General features: G+C 35.1%; 1 protein-coding gene across 5 annotated transcripts in view; it reads left to right on the top strand.

The window, feature by feature from the left end:
• DIAPH2 (diaphanous related formin 2) overlaps positions 1 to 23,097 on the top strand; it is an 891,422-nt gene that overhangs the window by 59,228 nt on the left and 809,097 nt on the right. For all 5 annotated transcript variants that reach the window (XM_067724059.1, XM_067724058.1, XM_067724057.1 and 2 more), the window contains exons 2-4: positions 1,797 to 1,829; positions 4,379 to 4,555; positions 22,587 to 22,691. In XM_067724059.1, the coding sequence (XP_067580160.1) occupies positions 1,797 to 1,829; positions 4,379 to 4,555; positions 22,587 to 22,691 (315 nt within the window). The remainder of the gene's footprint in view (positions 1 to 1,796; positions 1,830 to 4,378; positions 4,556 to 22,586; positions 22,692 to 23,097) is intronic.

Genomic DNA, 23,097 nt, shown 5'->3' with positions numbered 1-23,097 from the left:
GGACTATTGCTAGCAATGCTTTTTCGTTGTTGTTGTTTCTGTCCCCCATGATTAAACTATCAACATATATTCAATTGAGATACAGACTTAAGGCATTCGAGACATATGTGTACCTTAACTTAGAGAATTTGACTAAAATCTTATTTTCCCCGAATTTACATATTGACTTTGAAGATTTATATGTTTCCAATCTTGAGTTTATAACCTCAAAGGATGGGAAGAAAAGAAAAGCAGGGGTTGCTTGAAGAACTGTATAATCTGTCTAATAAATAACACAGGTGGACAGGTACATATCTGGATGGTAGCAGGGTAGTTGAGGTACTTTTGAGACTTTGACATTTCTCACTCTGATTTTACATGACAGGAAATCATGAAGCTTGTCACTGTGCATAGAACAGTTTTCTGTACCCCACAGGGAAAATTAAAGAGAAAATACCAGGTAGAGATAGTCCTAGGGTGAACTGATCTCTCTTAAAAAGGCTTCAGTTCTGATAAAAGTAATCCCCCTTCTTTTCTTTTTTCTAGGCAGTAAAGATTGATTGGGGTTTGTGTCAGCAGGATGTGATGAAGACATAGTACAAAGACATAGAAGTGTAGATCCCTGAGGGAATAGATGTATTAAAAGTAGAAAAAGAACTACACATATAATAGTATATTTGTCCCAACTACTGGAGGGGAGGATGATCTTTAACAGCATTTAGTTGGTGATATTTGAAGACAGTTTTATGAGATCCTGTGACGAAATAATTCTCACTTATAACTCTTAATGGAATTCTCCCCACCAGTGATACGACCATATTTTTCTTAGTTAAAAGGGATGTGAGCATGCATGATGTACATCATTCAGCTTCTGTTTTGTTGTAGGAAATAAGTATACAGGTTGTGGCAGAAGGGTTAATTTCAGTTCCTAACAGGTGATTTAAAAAATATGGTTCTTTCCTAATCACATCTCTTAACTAGCACTACAACATATTTCAACATATTTATAATATAATAATAACTGCTTTTGTGCTGATTGTATGTTATTGTAAGATCTTGAAGTATCTTCTGAATCCTGGAAGATTACTAAATTGTTAGCTGTTACTTTGCTTACTTTAATATTGCTTTATTACTCCAGTATTGTTTGTACTCTATGTGGTAGTTTTTATTAACCACTGTATTTTATTAACTAGAGTATACCATTTCCAATGATTCTCAACATTAGAAGTAGAAAACCACATGCAAAAAAAAAAGAAAGTGTTGGAGTTTTTGAGAAATGGGCATATATTAACAGAATCAGTAAGTTCAATGTTATCTAGAATATTTATAAAGGTGTTCGTTAAATTATCTATCAGATGCAACTGAGTTCTAGACTGAGCTGTTTCATTATATGTCATTACTATTAAATGTGACATTTTTCCTGTTGTTCATGTTTTTAAAAGTTTTATGTATCTCAAAAATATGATTATTCATTCTAAAACTTTGAAAAATCTTGAAAGGGCTTATGACTTTTTTATATCTGTTCTCACGTTTGAGCACTGTGGTAGTGATGTCTGTTCCAAATCTGACTTTGGGAACTTGGGAGTCATCTTCAAAAACGAAGAGACACTCCCTTCACCAAACCTTCATTTTTAATCCTTAATAAGTTGTTTTTTTCTTTTGTAAAGAATGTGTTTATAGATTTAAAGTTTCTAATTCTCTTTGAAGAATTATAGTTGATAAAATAAAAAATGAGAATCATTCAATTATTTTCTTGTTTGATCTGTGAATTTCTCTTATCTGACAGGTATTTTTTTTTTCCTTTTTGGTTTTAATAGAACATTCAAATAAAAACTTTGGCAGATGATGTGGTAAGGTGGACTTAGCATGTTATCATTTACTTATGCATGTTGCCTTTTTATTAAAGTGGGTGGACATTAAAGCATTGATATATGTAAAGATATAAAAAGTCTAGATGTTTACAAAGTACAGTAGATGGAAGAATTGTCAATAGAGTGGCTTTTCTTCTTTTGATATAAACATAAGCAATTGTATGTGTTCTCAAAATAATTTTGATATTACCATCCTGATATATACCTTAGCTAATTAAAAAAAATCAGTATAAATCTAACTCTGGAAAACACAAATGTTTCCTTTCTCAATAGCCATGTAAATTGACTCTGAATATGTTAAGCATTAATATTAACAGTAAAGGAAATTAATTTAAAATGGAAAGGAAGTTAAGTACATTATGTTAGAAATGTGGTATTATATTTAAAATCCTCAAATATTTTTGATCTGAGTCTATCGTAGTAAAACTTATTAAAAGTTATGGGCTTAAAATTTAAATGTGCCCTTTTATAGCTAAGCTTTTAAAATGTGGTATTTTAAGTATGTTTTCTTTGTGAAATTACCTGTCTACAAATAATGTAGAATATCGTTCATGATTTAAGGAAGTGAAAGTATGTGGCTTAACTTTATTTTCTTATCAAGATATAGCTGAAAGCAAAAGCCAGTTTTCTAGATCAAAGTGAAGAGCATAGTGGAAGATCAAATATATATGTAAATAATGCTACTCAGTAAAAAAGCCAGCACTGCAAAAGTAAATATTAAGTGATATGAAGGGAAAGGAACAGAGATATGTTGATTTAATGGTCAATTGCATATTTAAATGCTTTTGTGTCCACCATATCTTTTAGTAAAATTTGACTCTTGGTTATGTACTCAGCTTATTTGGGATTGCTTAATGTTTTTTTTTGAGTTGTTTGAGTTGGTTATTACATATCTAATCTAACTTAATTTTCCTCAAAAACATTCAAATTTAAAAGAAAATATGAAAATATAGAAGGTGATTCGAAGAAATGAATCTTTATGTGAACACTGGGCTAGGAACCAGGGACTCGTGAATTTAGCGAGTCACTTTTTCTGTGAAGTGAGAGAGTCGGCCTAGATGATTTTTCAAGTTTCTTCCCAGCTCTAAAATATTATGATTTACATAATCTCTTTGTAAGCAACCATGTACTAAGATCATTTTTGGAATCCTAAATAAGCTGCTTAAAACTGCTCATATTTCTTTCAAAGTACACCTTTTAGAAAAAAAAAGTGTTCTTTGAATCAAAAAAAAAGTATGTTCTTTTAATGGGGGTCAACAGAAGTCAACATAATTGTGGTAAGAACTTCTGTATGCTTTTTATACTGTTGAAGTGATTTATAAGGACTTGGTAATGTGGCAGTGACGAGGCACTGTCCTGATACCTAACATATCTGCTTGTTTAACGTGAGCTGACAGTATGCATGCATGTGCTTCCTAACAGAAACCAGAATAAAACTGAGTTGTATTCAGTTTTATGGTTATTACTAATTTTTGATGTCCAGTGTTCTGTGGTTTAAAACAGAATGGCCTATTTACATGCAAGTGGAGTCATTAACTCACTTTATGTGAAATCGCAAGCTAATTATTAGAGATTGTACGTGGAATCAATGGTTCCAAGTCAATATCCATAAAATAGCAAGTTCTTCATAGTAGTATTTGTAGGAATAAGATATTTCTGTTTATGTTATATTTCCAGAGCAAAAAGGTAATGTTTTTAATTTTGTTGTGCTTCCTTGTTGGTCCCACGTTTTAGGGAAGAAAAAGGTGTGTGTAATAATAATAATAGTAATAGTAACAACAACAATAGTAATAAAGAGTAGCTAAGTACACTAAACATATAACTTATTTAAATTTCACAATAACTGTTTCTTTGTTGCTTTCTCTGTCTCCCCTTCCTCCTTCCCTCCCTTCCTTCCTTCGCTCCTTCCTTCCTCCTACATACATTAACTTATCCCTATTTTAGAGATGAGGAAACAGTCATAGAGAGACCAGGTAATTTGCACAGGGTAACTGACCTAGTAAATTGCAGATTCAAATCTAGGTAGTCTGGCTCCAGAGTCCATGCTCTTAACCATTGTATTCTACTACTACACTGCCAAAGTATTCATAGATACTTGTCACAATTATTTTGGTGCTTTGAAGAAGAGAAACATTACTATAATTTCCCCCTTAGAATTGGATATTCTTTTCTTTTCTTTGTTTTTTTTTCTCATAGTTTGAAAGTTGCCGCCAAAGACACGTTCTCTCTCAAACCACCACACGACTTTGAGGCCGAACTTTTCTGACCTAGTTACTGTGCAGAACAGAAATGACAAGGGACTAAGTTTTACTTTTGAGGAATACTTTTCACTCCCTAGATTTCTGCGGCTGCAGAGCTACTTCAAGGTTTCAAAATAGTACAATCTCTAACTGGAGCTTGCTGCTTAAAATAACATTTTGTCAAAAGACAATAATGATTCCTAAGTGCTATTTTGATGTTTCAGTTCTTCATGTTTGTTCGTGATTCTTGATCTCTTCCTTAGGGCTTCTTGTTTTTTCTGTTTGCAGCGTGACCGAATTACAAGTTTTAGGAAATCTACTGTCAAAAAAGAAAAACCTCTTATCCAACATCCTATTGATTCTCAAGTTGCGATGAGTGAGTTTCCAGCGGCTCAGCCATTATATGATGAACGATCTTTGAATTTGTCCGAAAAGGAAGTACTGGATCTCTTTGAAAAAATGATGGTAAGTTAGACCCCCTGATTTTGTTGTAATTTTAAAATGCATGTGCCCAGAGTAGCACTGGGTTCTAAGTAGGGCTGTTTGTATGGACTGTGTTTATATCACATAAAGGAGAGACCAGAAACTTGTTGATACAACAGAACTGTTTTCGAAAGCATCTGTCGTTTTGAGCTATAATATGTCTGTCTCTTCCACTATGAGCTCCTAAAAGGGGGGGCTGTCTTACTTGTTCTTGTTCTCTAGTATTCAGTAGTCTGTGGCACACTGAATCAATTTTTTAACTACCTAACTTGTGTTTCTGTTTCTATAAAGCAAAACAGGTCTAAGTCCACTTTTCTGAAAACAATATAAGGTATTTTGTTAGGTATATGAAATAGAGTTGGGAGGACAGAGTGTAAAAAAACAAAACAAAACAAAACAGTAGAGGGGACAGAAGAATGAATTCCTCCAAGTTTGTTCTATTATCAACAGTCATACCATCTATATTTTCTAGCATACTTCTTATATTTTATAGCTTGTGATCTAGATTATTTCTTATATTAGATAATAAATATAATACTTTGATTATTCAGCAGTTTATACCAAGAGAGGGGAGAGATGAGGCATCGGGCCATCTTGGATTGGTTTCCTTGATCAGAGAAGTGGAGATCCTGATTCATGATTCATTAATTTCTAATTCTGTCCCACTTATCATGGCAAATTTTTTTTGTGAATCTCTATTCATTTTGAGTTAAGGTCCACAAGAGTTTCAAAGGTCTCCTTACCCATACCAAAAGAAGAGGTTAAGAATACTGGAAATCTAGACCCTTCTACTCTGCCCATTATGGAACATCTTGTTACCACCCCGCCCCCAACCCCACTCGTAATTGAAAGTTGTTGAATGAATACAAATTCCCTTTATCTTTAAACTTTTCCTTTAATGTTCCTTCTGTCTAGCCAGAGCTGACATCCAGCTTTTCCCTTGTCACAAGTCCTGACATTCCCACTCTCTTCAGCCTTTCCTCCTAGTCCTATGGTACACCCTCTTTCCGGCTGCTCCTTCTATGTCAAATTCTTTGAACATCTTTCAACAACCCTTTCTCTTGTAAACTCTATTATCTGCTGACCAGCCATGATGATGATAGCATCTGGCTATCCTTTTGACCCTTCCCTTGCTATTCGTTTTGGTGATTTCAGCTATTACATTGATAACCTTGCCATCACATTGTTGCCCTTAGTTCCTTGGTTTCCTGAATTCTGACCTTTGCATCCATGTATTTAGCTAATTATAGACATGACTACACCTTGGACTGTGTCACTCTTTGGAATGATTCCACCTCTGAGATCTTTAGCTCTGAAACTCTTCTCGGAAGCTAAACGACCTATATTACCTTTTCCAGGCCCTTAATTTTACAGGGCATGTTTGTGTAGTGGTTAAGAGCTTGGACTTTGGGGTCATTCAGCCTTGAGGCTGAGTTCTGCCTCTGCCATTAATCACATTACCCTGTGAAGGTGATACATCCTCTCTACACTTTATTTTCCATAACTGTAACAAAGGTATAAGAGGGTCTACCTCATATGGTTATTTTTAGGATGAGATGATATTTCTAGAATAGTGCCTGGCATAAAACTTTCTATAAAAATAATTTTATAAATGTTTGTTGCATTTCCTTCTTTTAGCAAATAAAGCTCTGTTCTTTCTTCAGTTTCCCCTCAATTTGCAACTCGGTTGTCTTATCTTAATCACCCCAAACCAACAACGACAGAAACAAACATTCTTTGACATTAATCAAACTTTTAAATCTTATTTTAAACTCTTCTTCTCTTTACTCAAACTTCACTCAAATGATACTTACTCCTTTAATCAGCTAACCAATCGGTTACTAATTTTTGCAGTAGTGAAATAGTTCTTTTAGTTTATCGTGGCATTGCCACCCTCCAGTTCACTTTAGCTCAACACTTACGGGCCTTCTTCCACGCCATTCATTTTCTCAGTCACGTCTAATTGCTTTCCAAATCCCATTGGTTCTGCTTTTGCAATGACTTTTAGGTCTGTTTCCTCAGTTGTCCTCCAGATGCTCTTGCCCTGCTTTAGGCAGTATCCCTCTCTGGCTTTTTCTCATGGGCTGCGAAAGTAGCCTCCTATCTGGTCTTCCTCCTGTCCTCCAGGTTTTGCCTGTTCTAATCCAGTGGTGCTCTATTCATGATTCTGAAACAGATTCCTTTTCCAAAGCCCCAAGTAGGCCCTTCTGTTTTCACACAGTCATCTTCTATGTCCCTACTCCATTCCCTCCACTGTGCTTCTAGATGACTATTTCACACCTTTACTTTGCTGCTCAGTCCTCAGAACTCTTACCCATCTTTATGCTCTGCTGATGAGCTTGCTGCATAATTTACTGAGTAAACTGAAGTGATCAGAAGAGAACTTCCACAGACTCTCACTACCACATCTACCTAAGTTTGAGTATCTGCAGTCTTGCTACCTATCACCACCATAGATGTCATCTTCCAGTCCCTCCATTTGTGTACAAGGTTCCATTCCTTTAGACCTACTTACTGAAGGACATTGCTCCAATCATTTTTTCCTCTCTCTTCTGCCCTTCCCAGCAGCATACAAATGTGCTATCTCACTTTACAACTTTTTCATGACCTTATCTCCCTTGCCTGTTACCACTGTATTTTTACTCTCCTTTGAAGGAAGACACCTCCTAATAATTTTGTTTATATTCACTGCTTCTCATTTCTCTCGTCTTACTTTCTGTCTTAAACTCACTCTAGCCAGGCTTCCATCCCACCATTCCATCAAAATGGCTCTTATCAGTGTCACCAGAGATCTTTATGCTGCTGAGTCCCATGTTCAGTTTTCAGTTCTCATCTTAACTGACCTATCAGCAGCAGGTGATGCATTTGGCCATAAATCGCCCCCTGCTCCCCCTTTATTTGGCTTTCCTCCTATCTCTTTGGCTGCTGCTTTTTAATCTTCTTTGTGGATTCCTTTTCATGTCCTCAACCTTTAAATGTTGGAGAGGCCCAGGGATCCATCCTTGGACATGTTCTCTTCTCTATCTACACTATCTTCTTTTGTGATTGCAACCAGTACTGTGGCTTTACATTCCACTGTTATTCTCACAATTCTCAAATTTATCTACAGCTTAGTCCTCGTGTCTGAACTCTAGACTCTCATAATCAAACTTCATAATTGACATCTCTCTCTGATTGGTCAGTAGACTTCTCAAAAGTAACATATCCAAAACCAAACTGTTGATATTCCCCTCCAAACCTGCTCCTCCCAGTGTCTCCCCCTTCTAAGTTGATGGTATATCCATCTGTCCAGTTACTCAGGCCTAAAACTTTGGAATTGTCTTTGTCTACTCTCTCTTTCTCACATTCCACATTCAATTGACTAGGAAACCCATGCACTCTTCCTTCAAAGTACGGTACTTACAAGAGCTGACCATTTCTTACCGCCTTCACTGGTCCCATACTAGTTGAAGCCTCACCTAGGCTGCTACAATAGTGGTAGAACTATTAGGATTAACACAGTTCCTCATTGGTCTCCCTGCTTCCACCATGACCCTCTGCAGTATATTCTCAACACAGAAACATTACCCTTTTAAAACCTGAACAATGTCATGTCACTTGGGTTCTCAAATCTCTACTATGGCTTCTTGTTTCCCTCAGGGTACAAAAGCCAGTATCCTTATAAGAGCCTGTAAGGCCCTGTATGATCTGATCCCCACTTTACCTCTTCGATATCTTCCTCTACTACCCTCTTCATTTGCTTCAGTGACACACACATGCCTTTTACATGATGATAGCTGTAAGCAAAAATGATTCCTGGCACTTATAAATTTTTTCAATTTGTGTACAGCATTTACTATGTTTTCAAACCTTTTACAATATTTCCGTTTTGTGGTTTGAATTTTAATTCTAATGTTTCATCAACAAATTACCACTTTCCTCTTTAAATATGTTATGTTTTTAAAAAGATTTGTTTGTGGATTCATAAATGTGACTTAAAGAAAGGTACAACTTGGTGCCACATTTTCCCTAATGAGAATTTTTCCTTCCATGGGAATGTTGGAAAAGGAAATCAGACAATTATGATTTGCTTAAAAGTAACAACAAAAGATCAATAAAAAACTTTTTAAGGGTTGTATCTCTTCTTTGAGAGAAGTCTACTTGTACATTGAACATTTTGCATTTTCTTTATTATCTTCAGTTTGTCTGTAATCAGGTTAAGTGAACAACTTATTTTATGAATTTTCACAGCTTTCATTTACTGTGCACCCTTGGGCCCAGCATGTAACTGAGCAGTTTACATGTATTGTTTCAGCTGATCTTTGTGACAGTGCTGCAAAGAAGGCAACATAGTTATACTGCATTTTTCAGATAAGGAAATTAAAGTTTAGAGAGAGGCTAAAGAAATTGGTTCTGTAACTTGCCTTAGCTAATACGGGGCTGAGCTCAAACTTAAATTTAGGTACATAAAAATCTAAAAAATTGGCATTTTGATAATCTCTATCTTTAATAATATTTCATTTAAGCTAAATGTAAAATTAATACACTTTCTTTGCACGCATACTAAGTGGAAGTAGAAGGCAACTCTGAGATACATTGCCTCGCAGGTAAAGCGAGATGGAGGAATGTTTCCTATTGATGACAGAAGGTTGTCTTTTTCCAGAGCATCGATTGAAAAGAAAGAGGCCCACAATTTAGTTTTGGAAAACTGTTAAAATGCCATCTTCAAAGTTGATTGGGAGAAGACACTTAAGTCGTCAGAAGTAGATTTCCAGATATGAAATTTCCCTTTTTTATTTCATTCTTTGTAGGTGTCCTTCCATGTACAAATAATGTAATAGATGTACTTGTCCTACTTGATGGCTATTATGACAATCTTGTCTCTCTTGATTCTCATCCTTCATTGTGCTATTCCTGTTTTCAGACTTTTTACACTTTAGAGTACTACAAATGTTTAGACCATTGGGCCTAAACACCTTGTATGTGTTTTAGGATAGCATACCTTGAGGAGTGAAACATTTAAAATAATTACATAAAATAGCACATTATAGACAGTAACAGAGTATGAGACGCTTGACAAGAAATATATTACATTAAAATTGCTAATATAATTTATTATTTGGAATTTCTGGGGGATGATATATTTTGGTGAAACTTTTGGTGAAAGGCTTAAGTAATGAAAGGCAATATTCAAATAAATCCTCTATTACTCTGATAATTGAAACTCTTGTTATGTCTGAGGATCATATTTGTCAACAGAAGTTCTCCCTGTACAGGTTTGTAGATGTAGATAATAGGGCAATGTTGGGCTCAATCTGAAATTACTACAGATTTTTAAAAAAGTGTTAATTCTTTTATTTGATTACTGTAACTTGTATTTAACTACTAATAGCTCATTTTAAACACCACTTGACACTTTATAGTCAAGTAAAATCCTGGAATGAGTCCAGTTAACTGAAAGATCTGAATGGTTAGGTTTTACTTTACTAGTGAGTTAGTAGATTACTAACGTTCCATTGACAATGACATCTGTTCTACGCATTGATATGCCACTTTTCATATTGTGGCTGCTCAAGGAAACAAGTATAGACAGATCTTCTGAGTAAGGGTATCCATGGCTATTGCTGATGGATGTAAAGCTCTAAATTTGAAACTTTTAGATGACTGCTTTTTTCATGGAGCACACACTATTTATTATCAGCATGTGTTCAGTAGTTTGTAAAACTGGATTTTGTACTTGGAGAGTGGTCATTGCCTATTAATTGAAAATTAGAAAGTGGTTCTTTTATTAAAACTTCCAGGAGTGGAAAAAAATACCCTCACTCGTTTTTATATGATTTTTATATTTACCTGCATGGGATAAACTATACTTGCTCTTTAAGATTCCTGTTCCCCTTTTCTGCCCAGTCGTGTTTTCAAATCTTCCACAAGTGGGTAAAGGTAGTAGGACCAAGACAACAATACTGCTTCCACATTTTTGGGAGGGTAATTTTAAAAGATGACTGAACTATTGTAATATTACATATCACCTTTAACCCCCAATTCAAATTTGAATGAGGTTCATATTTATCATCTTTTTCATGTTAATCAGAGACATTTTGTATTGTCTCTAATTAGGACTGGTGAAATATCTTCTCCCTTACACTTTAAATATACGGAAATTAATAATGCTGTAATTGAATAACTATTCAACATGTTAAGGTATCATAGCCTTTGAGCTTGCTGAGAATAACTGAACTGGTCTTTGTACATTGAGAATACTGCTTAAGGACTATTAAATGTTTAATAGCGATAGCTCATTTTTGAATAATGCAATCAGAGCAAGGAGAGAAATGTGTCTGGACACTGTCCATTTCCTTTTTTTTTTTTTAACTTCTTTATTGGAGTATAATTGCTTTACAATGGTGTGTTAGTTTCTGCTTTATAACAAAGTGAATCAGTTATACATATACATATGTTCCCATATCTCTTCCCTCTTGCGTCTTCCTCCCTCCCACCCTCCCTATCCCACCCCTCCAGGCGGTCACAAAGCACCGAGCTGATCTCCCTGTGCTATGCGGCTGCTTCCCACTAGCTATCTACCTTATGTTTGGTAGTGTATATATGTCCATGCCTCTCTCTCGCTTTGCCACAGCTCACCCTTCCCCCTCTGTCCATTTCCTTTTGAATATTATTTCCCTTTTGTATGCAACTGTTCTAAAACTGTTTTTTTTTTTTTTTTTTTTTTGCTTAGGGGATAGGGGATTTCCATTTTAAGCTTAAAAAAATAAATATACAGAGATGTCTTGGAAGTTCAAGTTGGAATTTAATTTCTTTTACCTAGTACAGGATCTATTGAGTGGAAGTCCAGCTGGTGTTGGTCACATTAGAGTCCTACAGATATGTCAATAAGGACTGTGTTTTAATATAGGTAATTAAATAGTTTAATTGTATACAAAAGATGAGGCTAGTGATGATTAATGATTTATGATTAATTTCTAGGCACACTTCATTTCAACTTCCGTTATTAAAGGCAATGTTTAATATATGATTCCACATGCAAATGTGATGTTTTATACTTTGTTTCTGTTCAGCAATTTACATTAATATATTTTGCATTTTGGGCATAATTTAATGATTGTACAGTCATATGCAATAAATATTAAATTATCTGTCCCATATTCCATCTGGTAGAACTCATAAATAATCCCAAAGCTTTTCATTTTGTTCTCTCACTTTTGCCTTTCATCAGTTTTGAGAGCCTGTTTGACTTTGGACCCCAGGTGCTGTCCTTGTTTTCCCCTGACTGCTGTCATGGGTTTCTTTCTCACCCAACAGCAGTCTTTTAGGAGTTGGTTAGCTTGGATGAGAACCTTTTAGTGCTCTCAGCATAAGTAATTTTAATTAAAGGTTAAGTTACTGTAAAATAAGTTATTGGTAACATAGGTCTTAAAATCTATAATAAGGCATGGAAATAATTTTCAGGAATGGCTAGATCCTTAGAAATTATCTAGATAGCCTACTTTCCATTTTTTACATTTATATTTCCAATATCCTTACTCTGTATCATTGGACTGAGAGAACGCCAGCATCATTTCTAGTCATTTTATTTTCTTACACACATTCCCAAGTAAAGCATATAAAGGAGGAGCAAAACTTACCCTGTAAACAGGTCTCAAAGTTAGCTAAATCTGGGTCACTTTTAAATTTCCTTCCGAAATATAATTCTCACCAAAAGTTCACAAATAAGGGAGTAGTAGGATAGAAGTCCCAGGAAGAGGAATTAAGGGAACTAGGTTTGTAAATTTACTCTGATTGTAGCTGATAAACTTCACAATTCACTGATTCTGTTCTTGATTTGTACATAGAAATGTTTCCTAAGGTATTTTTTCTGTTTGAAAAGTTCCACTAGTGTTTTTTGCCATGAAGGCATTTTCACGACCGTGTATTGATATGTGCAGTGTGCCAGGTCGTGTGCTACATGCTGCAGGTACACAGATAAATCCAGTTCCTCCCTTGCCCCCGGAGAGCTCAGAATTTAGTCAGGGAGGCAAGCAAGTAAACACAGGATTTCCATGGTAATAGGACAGCTGTGAATAGGCTACTGTGAGTACTTAAGCCAGCACAGGGGCTCAGGGAGGAAAAAGAGAAGATCTGAATATACTATGAAACCCAGTGTCACTTCTGAATTTTCAGTCTTTATTTTTTTGACATTAAAGTGTTCTCAGAGTTTGAATGACTTAGTTCATCAAGGTCCAATGCCTTCCATATGCCAGGTACTGTTCTAAGTTCTGAGGAGGGAGGGAGAGAGAGAGAGAGCGAGAGAGAGAGAGAGAGAGAGAGAGAGAGAGAGAGAGAGAGAGAGAGAGAGCGCGCGAGCGCGAGAGCGAGCGCGAGCAACTCAAGGAAAATCCTTGCTGTCAAGGGTAGAGGTGATATGGCAGAACGTAAGGTGTAATTGTGGGGAAAAAAAAAGGAAAAGCAAAGACATATTTCTGTATCATGGAGAAGTTTATTTGACAACTCTCTACTGAATGCCAGATACTTTGTTAGGTGCAGGGGAGCATAAAGATGGCAAAGACACTATCCCTGCCTCTAGGTTTTTATTTTGTATGACTCCCAAGGTAAGAATAGCTTTTATATTTTTAAATGGTTGCAGAAAATCAAAAGAAGACTGTTTCAGGGCACATGAAAATCTGAAATTCAGTGTTCATAAATGCAATTTTGTTGAATGCAGCCACAGCCATTTGTTTACATATTGTTGATAGTTCCTTTTACACTGTAACTGCAGAGTTGGGTAGTTGTGACAAAGACCCTGTGACCCGCAAAGCCTAAAACATTTAATGTCTGGCCCTTTATAGTAAAAGTGTCAACATCTGGACTAGTGTAGTAGTCTCTAAACTTTCTAATTTCCTATCCCGTTAGAAAAAAAAATATATTTGAGCAAGTAACACCAATATGTTTTATTTATAAAATATACACATATATGTATGTACTAATACTATGTATAAAGTACAGACATAGAAAAGAATGAGAAAAACATGCAATGAACAAGATTTTAAAATGATTTAAAATGAGTTTATTTTATTTATTAATGGTGCAAAAGCCTTTGCTGTCGCGATTAATAACTTTTTAGTGAGAGCAATGTCAGTGTGTCATTATTTTTTATGTCTTGTTTTAAAAAAGAGACTAATTAGAAGGTTTAGTTCCGAGTCCATTTTATTTTGATATTTGTTTTAATGTCTGTTATAGTTGAAACATAAATCTGACAACGATGCATAGGTCCAAGTGGAATGAGAACATCATTAGCAACACTTATTAAATCATAGTATTAACTTTGCTCAGTCCAATCCATGAATCAAGCAAAAGTTTCCTGCTGAACCACGGCTAGTAAATTTCCATCTCCCTTGATGACGGTCAGTTGTTCTTGGAACTAATCTGAAGTGTTGCGTTTTTATATTTGTGAATAAATTGGTTCAAAATGGGCTTTAAAAAACGGGCTTCACTAGATGTCATCAGGGACATGGGCTTTTTGCATTTTTCCTTCCACATACTTAATGTGTAGACCCCCGCCCCCATGTTTGTCTACTCGTGTCCGCTGCAGACATTGTACCTAATACCCGGAAGAAGAAAGAAGAGGTGAGTCATGCAAGGGTGAAGGAGACCCACCTGGAAGTTGTGTCTGCCAGTGTGTGGCTTTTTCAGTGAAGTTCATTTGAAAAGCAGTTACTTTCTCACCAGTTGTTAACTCTTAAGGGATTACTTGTCCTTTTGTGAATGAAAAATGCCCAAGTCATGTGAAATTTCAGAAGTTTTAAAATACTTTGTCATGAAATAGCTGGAAATGTCTCTGTAAGATACATGTTTTCATGCTCACTTCCTGTCTCATTTTAAAATATTGTAAGTATTTACAGTATTTGAAATATCTTGCTTTTATAAAAAACAACAAAAAACACCTACATTCTTGACTCTGCATACCACTGTGTGTATTTTGATTTCAACTTCTTTCTTGCAATGGTTTAAATTTTATATGTGGGCTAACCTTCCTTACTCAGGAATGCTTCCCACTTACAGTTTTTTCATGAAACATCCTTTTATTAAATAAATCATTTATTTTGGCAGTATGTTTTCTCTGTTACATTGTTCCATTAGCAACTCAAAGAAAAGTAGTTTTTATATTTCATTATTGGAACAATCTAGCAAATAATATAAGCTGAGTTGTTTAAAAGAAAAAACAGCTGTATTTTCATTCAGCTGTATGATAAACCTCCCACACTGAGTAATTTTTCTAATACTTGTTTTAGCAAATTTTCAGCAATGATTTCTATGTGTCTTCTGACAGTATTTGCTGACAAAGGAATGTGTTTTAGTTTATTGCCATGTTGTTTTGCATGTATTATTTCAGCTGCTTCTACCAAGTGTTCCCCCAGTGTCATGGGACCTTTTGTCTTTTGCTATTAAAGAAAGAAAACATTCAAAAGAGTCTTCTAAACATGTGTCATTAAGTTTACAAATTTTCACTAAGTACTGGATTGCATATCACATGATTCTAATTATTGCTGAGAAAGTCGAAAAAGCTTTCCTCATGGTCTAGATGTTTGGATTTTAAATGGTCTGCAAGTTTGAGGTAGCTTTATACTATCATTAGCTAATATTTTTAAGGTGCGATATGCACATAAAATGAGAGTCATCAGTGATAATTGATATACATGCATATTTCAGATAGTTACCTTACTAATTTTTAATCTTGTGGGACCAGCTTCTTATCAGCCTTATATTTTTATTACTTTTATCATATGATATGACTGATGAAAGGCTCAGACCTATGAGTAGGAGATATAACAGTCTAGTATTTTCTTGTTCCTCTGTACTTGCATTATTGGTATTATTATCCTCAATCTGTTGTCTTTGCAAGAATCTTTTAAAGTTACTTTTCTATTTTGTTGTTGTTGTTTTGAGGGTTGACTTAGTTAAAACTTGGTAAAATAGTCTGTAAGTCCACTTAACCAGGTACTTGTAAACTGCAGTACGTTGCAGTACACTGACAGTGAAAAAATATGCATTGTGAATACCCCACTCTTCCCTTGAGATACCTCATGTACCATTTGGACCTACGGATCCAGTGAGGGCTTCAGTGTTATTCTCATGTTAAATATTGAAGCTTATTTTCTTGTATTTTGAATAAACATCAATATTTCACAAACCACAGTGGATCCTTTAAGTAATCTTTGGATTCTGGACACTGGTTCCATGTTGAGCTCAGGATTAAGGATTATGGGAGAGTAAAAATAATATTTGGGTTTCCTAATAGCTAAATAGATGTTCTGAATTTACCTTATTGATGGTGAAGAGGTATATGTAGGTGTTCATAGTTGTAGTTTCCTCCAATTGGCCCTGAAAGTAGAAATAGCTGAAGACTTTTTGTGCAGTACTCAGTAACATTCACTTAATTTCATGCTTGCTTGCCCCGGCTTTTGGCTCCATACCATTTGTAGGGATAATGTATTTGGACAATTTTTTTCCCATTTAACTTTGTTTTCCATGTAAACTTCTATATGTTATGCTGCTACATTCTATATAGGTAAACTTAACTGGATCATTTGACGACATGAGGTAGTTAATTAATACCAGGTACAATTGGCCATTTATTTACTTATGTAGAAAATTCCTGATGCTTTTATTGGAATTTTAAAAAGAAATGTTCTGTCCTGTCTAGTTCTAGTAGAGGAATTATCTATAGAGCATATCTTTATATGAACGTTTCTTTAGAAAAGAATAAAGAAATAAATGTAAAAATCCATTAATTTATAATCTTAAAATAATCAAAGATAACTATAATTGCTGTTCATGCTAGGGTATATTTTTAGGTACTAGGGTATCATTAGTTTATTCTCTTCAGGGGTACAGGTCCCCTCGAGATAGAAGTTAAAGAATACTTGAATAATTACTATTGAGAAGCAGAAGGAAGAGCGCAAGCATTAGATGGTGAAGTGAAGTTCAGATTTAAAAACAGCGAGTGGAAAATCCAGCCTTAAACTGGGATCAATGCATGTTGCAGAAACAGAAACAGTTACTTTATAGAAAATATATAGACATTTTTAGCAACTGCATAGAAAGAAGGAGAAAGTATTACTTCTTATAGAGGAGGAAAAGATGTAAAAACATAAAGGGTTGACATTTACCTTTCATAAAACAAGTGAGGAAAACAGTGGAAGGGTTAGGAAAATAGAAAATGATGTTAGGACACGAGAAAGTTTAAAAAATTGTACTGTCACCTGTTTAAAGATTTACTGGACGGTGAGAGGGAGAAAGAGAGAGAGAATGAGAATGAATGAATGAAAGAGAGTACAAATGAATGAATAGGCAGCTGGTTCAACTTTTAACCTTCTCATTTGACTCTATTCTTATACGGCTCCTCAGTTATAACTTTAAGAATACAATGTGTATTTGCTGAAGAAGTGAAGGAGTTTGTCTATAATAGGGAAATTGCATCATGGCATAAGTGGTAGGAGATAAAATGGTTTAGTGTTTACAAACATGGCTTGATACAAATATTATAAGTGGTCAGTTATTTACTTCAGCATTTCTTAAATTACAAAATACCACATTCTTCTCATGTATTGTGGAAGTACTAACTAAATGTTAAATACACTAAAAGCTTGCTTTTGTGTTTTGAGTACTATAAGAACTCAGTGTGTTTAACACTACTATATATAAAATAGATGACCAATAAGGACCTACTGTATAGCACAGGGAACTCTACTCAATATCTTATAATAACCTATAATGGAAAAGAATCTGAAAAAGAATATTTATGTGTGTGTGTGTGTGTATATATATATATATATATATATATATATATATATATATATAACTGAATCACTTTACTGTACACCTGAAACTTAACATTGTAAATCAACTATATTTCAATTAAAAAGAAAAATACTCAGTATGTTTAGTAGTTTCATAGTCAATTACATTTTTTAGAATTAATATTGAATTATGAGTATTGCTCTATTTAGTTTTATGATTGTATTATAAAGCTGGAGTTAATGATTTGGAAGTATTAGCTGCCTAATTAGTAGTATGCTGCTTCTTTCTGTAAAAATAAGATGAGTCATTGTTCATGTGAATGGTACCTAGTCCCAATCAACCTATGCAGCAGATTTATAGGTATAAAAAATGTTTGTGGCTTTGCTCTATAGATAATTCCTCTACTAAAACTAGAAAGGCTAGAACATTTCTTTTTAAAATTCCTCACTTGTTTTATGAAAGGTAAATGTCAACCCTTTATATTTTTACATCTTTTCCTCCTCTGTAAGAAGTAATACTTGCTCCTTCTTTCTATACAGTTGCTAAAAATGTCTATATATTTTCTATAAAGTAACTGTTTCTGTTTCTGCAACATGCATTGATCCCAGTTTAAGGCTGGATTTTCCACTCGCTGTTTTTAAATCTGAACTTCACTTCACCATCTAATGCTTGCGCTCTTCCTTCTGCTTCTCAATAGTAATTATTCAAGTATTCTTTAACTTCTATCTCGAGGGGACCTGTACCCCTGAAGAGAATAAACTAATGATACCCTAGTACCTAAAAATATACCCTAGCATGAACAGCAATTATAGTTATCTTTGATTATTTTAAGATTATAAATTAATGGATTTTAAATTATAAATTAATGGGTTTTGTGGATTTTGTGTTTGTGGTAAAGCAAATTAAAATATTTAGAGAAAAGCTCCTAAGTATCACATTGGTTCAACAGATATTTATTAAATGCCTGGTGCATTCCAGGAACGCATACTCTTTGCTTGGAAATACAAAGAAAAAAAGAACCCAGTTTCTTCCCTCAGTTAGCTTATATTGATACAATATAGGAAATTAATATGGAAGAATAGAATGAAGATAGTCATTTCTAAATGAGATGCTTTGGGGGAAATCTGAAGAATTAGCAGAAGTACATGAGTTAGCCCGATATGGATTTGGGTGTGGTGGGGTGTGGTGAGGTGGGATAAGATGGGGGTTAATAGATGAAGAGGGTGCTGAAGTTGACAGCATTCTAGGCAGAGAGAACAGCATCATGAACAAAGTAATGGAAGTGTGTAACAGCATAGTGTATGTAGAAAAACTGCAAACAAGCTTGTATCATTCAAACCTAAGGGGTAAGATGAAAAGTGGTAAAAAAGAAAAAAAGGGTACAAATGAACTTATTTACAAAGCATAAGTAGAGTCATGGATGTGGAAGACAGGCTTATGGTTACCAGGGGGTATGGGTGCAGGGAGGGATAAATTGGGAGATTGGGATTGACATATGCACACTACTATATAGAAAATAGATAACTAATAAGAACCTGCTATATAGCACTGGGAACTCTACTCAATACTCTGTAATGGCCTATATGGGAAAAGAATCTAAAAAAAAAGAGTGCATATATGTATATGTGCAACTGCTTCACTTTGCTGTAAACCTGAGGCTAATACAATATTGTAAGTCAACTATACTCCAACAAAAATAAAACAAAAAAAAGAAGGGTCTAGGCCATTTACAGGAAAAAAAAGAAATGAGACCAGGGAAGTGATAATAACACTAATAGCTAGAATTCTTTGATGGCTAGTTAATATACACGAGGCTTGGGTTCATGATCACAATTAATCTTGACATTCCTCTGAGGTCTGTATTCTCCATATTCCCCTTAATGTCCTGCCTGCCTCCATGACTCTAGTCTGATAGCATGATCTTAGCAGTGTGTGCCATTAAAAATTGGATTAGAGGTACATGGTAACATAGAAATGTCACTGGAAGGAGAGCAAACTCTCTACCTAGAGACTGCCAAAGGTGACACTGTTAAGCCTGGCTGTGACGTGTACAAATACAATCTTGTCACCGTTCCAGAGTCGATTCTACTTGGGGATGCAGATTCATGCTAACTACATTTGCAGGAGACTATAATTTAACCAGAATGTTATGAGATGGTAGGGACATAGTCCATTATACATGAGCAGTATTTAGGGGGTTTTGATGGAAACAAACACAATATGAGTCAGCAGAATGATGTACTTGCCAATAAAGCCATAAAATCTGAAGCTGAATTAATAGAGGTATAGTATTTCAAGGTGAAGGACGTGGAAGTCCTTTCCTTCCTTCATCTGCCTATCAAAGGGGATAGGTATATATACACGAAATTTATAAGTATTGATTGTGAATTAATCATCATAGGAGTCACTGCAGTGGGTGCAACTATAGATCATGAGATTCTTGCTGTCACTGAAGTTACTATTCAATTGATGCAGTTTGATTACTTTTTATCCTTTGTTTTTTCCTTTGTATCCTTTGTTTTTTCCCCCACATTCTCACATACGAATCTTTAAAATAATTTTAGTATTTTTCTTTGTTGGCCTATTAGTTTACTTGATTAAAGAATAGTAATGGTTAGAATTACTAAGCAAGTAAAGGGATAAAAATACTGATTTCTTTTTCTGTTTTTAAAAAATTGAGGTACCATTCAGATGCAATAAAATTCACTCTATTAAAGTATACAGTTCAATGTGTTTTTTTCATATATTCAAATAGCTGTGCAACCATCACAACAATCACTTTCAGAACATTTTTATCACCCCCAAAAGAAACACCGTATATGTTGGCAGTCACACCCCAATTCTCCCATCCCCACCTTACCCTGCCCCTGACAACCTCTAATCCACTTTCTGTCTCTATAGATTTGCCTGTTCTGGATATTTAATATAAATGGGATCTTACAATATATGGCCTTTTGTGACTGGCTTCTTTCATTTAGCATAATGTGGTTTCAAGGTTCATCCATGCCATAGCATGTATCAGTACTTCATTCCTCTTTGTGGCTGAATAATATTCAGTTGCATGGACATATGACATTTGTTTATCCATTCATCACTTGATGGACATTTGGATTGTTTCCACTCTGATGCTGCTGCTGCTATGAACATTCATGTACAAGTTTCTTTTTTTTTTTTAAAGATTTTTTGATGTGGACCATTTTTAAAGTCTTTATTGAATTTGTTACAATATTTCTTCTGTTTTATGTTTTTTGTTTTTCTGGCCCTGAGGCATGTGGGATCTTAGCTCCCTGACCAGTACAGGGGTCAAACCTGTACTCCCTGCACTGGAAGGCAAAGTCTTAACCGCTGGACTGCCAGAGAAGTCCCCATGTACAAGTTTTTATGTGAACAGATGTTTTCATTTCTCTTGGGTATAAGCTGAGTCATGTGGTAACTCTAAGTATAACTTTTTGAGGAACTGCTAGACTGTTTTCCAAAGTGGCTGCATCATTTCACATTCTCACCAGAAGTGTGTGAGGGTTCCAATTTCTCCACATCCTCACCAACAATTGTTATTACCTTTCTTGTCATAGCCATCCTGGTGGGAGTGAAATGTTATCTCACTGATTTTTTTTTTTTTTTTTTTTTTTTTTGTGGTACGTGGGCCTCTCACTGTTGTGGCCTCTCCCATTGCGGAGCACAGGCTCCGGACGCGCAGACTCAGCAGCCACGGCTCACGGGCCCAGCCGCTCCACGGCATGTGGGATCTTCCCGGACCGGGGCACAAACCCGTGTCCCCTGCATCGGCAGGCGGACTCTCAACCACTGTGCCACCAGGGAAGCCCTCACTGTGATTTTGATTTGCATTTCCCTGATGAATAATGATGTTGAACATCATGTGCTTATTGGCCATTTGTATATCTTCTTTAGAGAAATGTCTATTCAAATCCTTTGTCCACTTGTATTTGGGTTATTTGTCTTTTTATTGTTGTCTTGTAAGGCTTCTTTTTATAATTTATATACAAGCCCCTTATCAGACATATGACTTGTAAACATTTTCACCCATTCTGTAGGTTGTCTTTTCATTTGATGTTACTTTTTGAAGCATAGTCCTTTCCAACTTGATTTTGTGACCCTTCAAGGGTGTCTTAATATAGCGGTCCCCAACCTTTTTGGCACCAGGGACTGGTTTAGTGAAAGACAATTTTTCCAAGGACAGGGAAGTGGGGGATGGTTCAGGCTGTAATGCGAGCGATGGAGAGCGGCAGATGAAGCTTTGCTCACCTGCCGCTCACCTCCTACTGTGTGGCCCAGTTTCTAACAGGCCATGGCCTGGGGTTTGGGGGCCCCTGTCTTAATGTGTTGCAGGGGTTAACATGAGTTTCAAAATGAAGAAAAATAATTTGTCTAGTGAAAATGTTATACATGTGTGTGTATCACAATATAAAGGAAGATTTCCAACCAAATTAAAGCTTATTGAACCTCAAAACAATGTGTTGTCGTAACAATATTTTTCTCTACAGTGAGTAGTTTTTGTTATCCCTATACGGGTAACTATGTTTCTGATTTTCTTTTTTCCAAATTCAGCAACTTCTCATGAATCTTTCTTCAGTGACATATTGTAGCTATATATTTCCTATTAATTTACAAATCATATTTGCTCTTCTAGATAATAATGATCCTATGAGAACATATGCCAAATAGTAAAGTGTTTGTTTATCTGTTTATTTTTGCTATCAGTGTAAATAAATAGCTTTGCTAAGGTATGATGTATATCTATACTATAAATTGCCAGTTTATTCTATGAAATAGTTAAAAGGTTTTTTTCTTTCTGCTCATTTATTGAGTAGGTAGTGATATGAACCATGATTATATGGTAAAGTTTATACAAGATTATGGTATATAGAGTGAAAAATAATAGTGAAGGAGCCAGAAAAATGACGGTTGTTGTTAGTCATAGCATGACTTACTATTTTAAGATAAAAAATATTAATTTTTTTCTTTTTCTTTTTTTAAAATTTATTTTATTGAGGTCTAGTTGATTTATAATGGTGTGTTAATTTGTGCTGTACAACAAAGTGATTCAGTCATACATATATATATATTCTTTTTCATATTCTTTTCCATTATGGTTTATTATAGGATATTGAGTATAGTTCCCTGTGCTATATGGTAGGACCTTGTTGTTTAATATTTACTAATCACTTTTGAAACTCGTAAGCAGAAATTTGCTAATGCTCACAATAAATGTTCTTTTTAACAGGAGGACATGAACCTTAATGAAGAACGAAAAGCTCCTTTACGAAACAAAGATTTTACCACCAAGCGTGAGATGGTCGTCCAGTATATTTCTGCTACTGCCAAATCTGTAAGTAGTGAGAATCTCCTGGCACCCACATAATGAGCTTAGCGTTATCTGCTTAAAAAGAAACAAATCTTGGCTCTCCAAGTTCTTGCCTCAATGTACTTATATAGACTTCATAAAAGAAGCATATACATGTACTTTAATACATTTTGTATATATTTCAAAACTGTTCTTAATTAGAGAGACTTCCATTCTTATAAACAAGACAGACTAAGGATAGAGGGCTCTGAGTTAATCCAGTAAGTTTTGGGGCTGAGTTTTTGTGTACTTACTAACAAATGACAGCAGTTTGCAGGTATTCCACTTAATACACAGTTTGTTACATGAACATTTCAGATTTTGAGGGAGAAGATACAAACATAGCCTAGTCACAAGATTTAACTAAGTTTACATTAAAGCTATATGTCCG

Source organism: Pseudorca crassidens, chromosome X (genome assembly GCF_039906515.1).
Source record: "Pseudorca crassidens isolate mPseCra1 chromosome X, mPseCra1.hap1, whole genome shotgun sequence".
NCBI lineage: Eukaryota > Metazoa > Chordata > Mammalia > Artiodactyla > Delphinidae > Pseudorca > Pseudorca crassidens.
The sequence above is the reverse complement of the archived record's forward strand: the minus strand, read 5'-3'. Positions and strand labels throughout refer to the sequence as shown.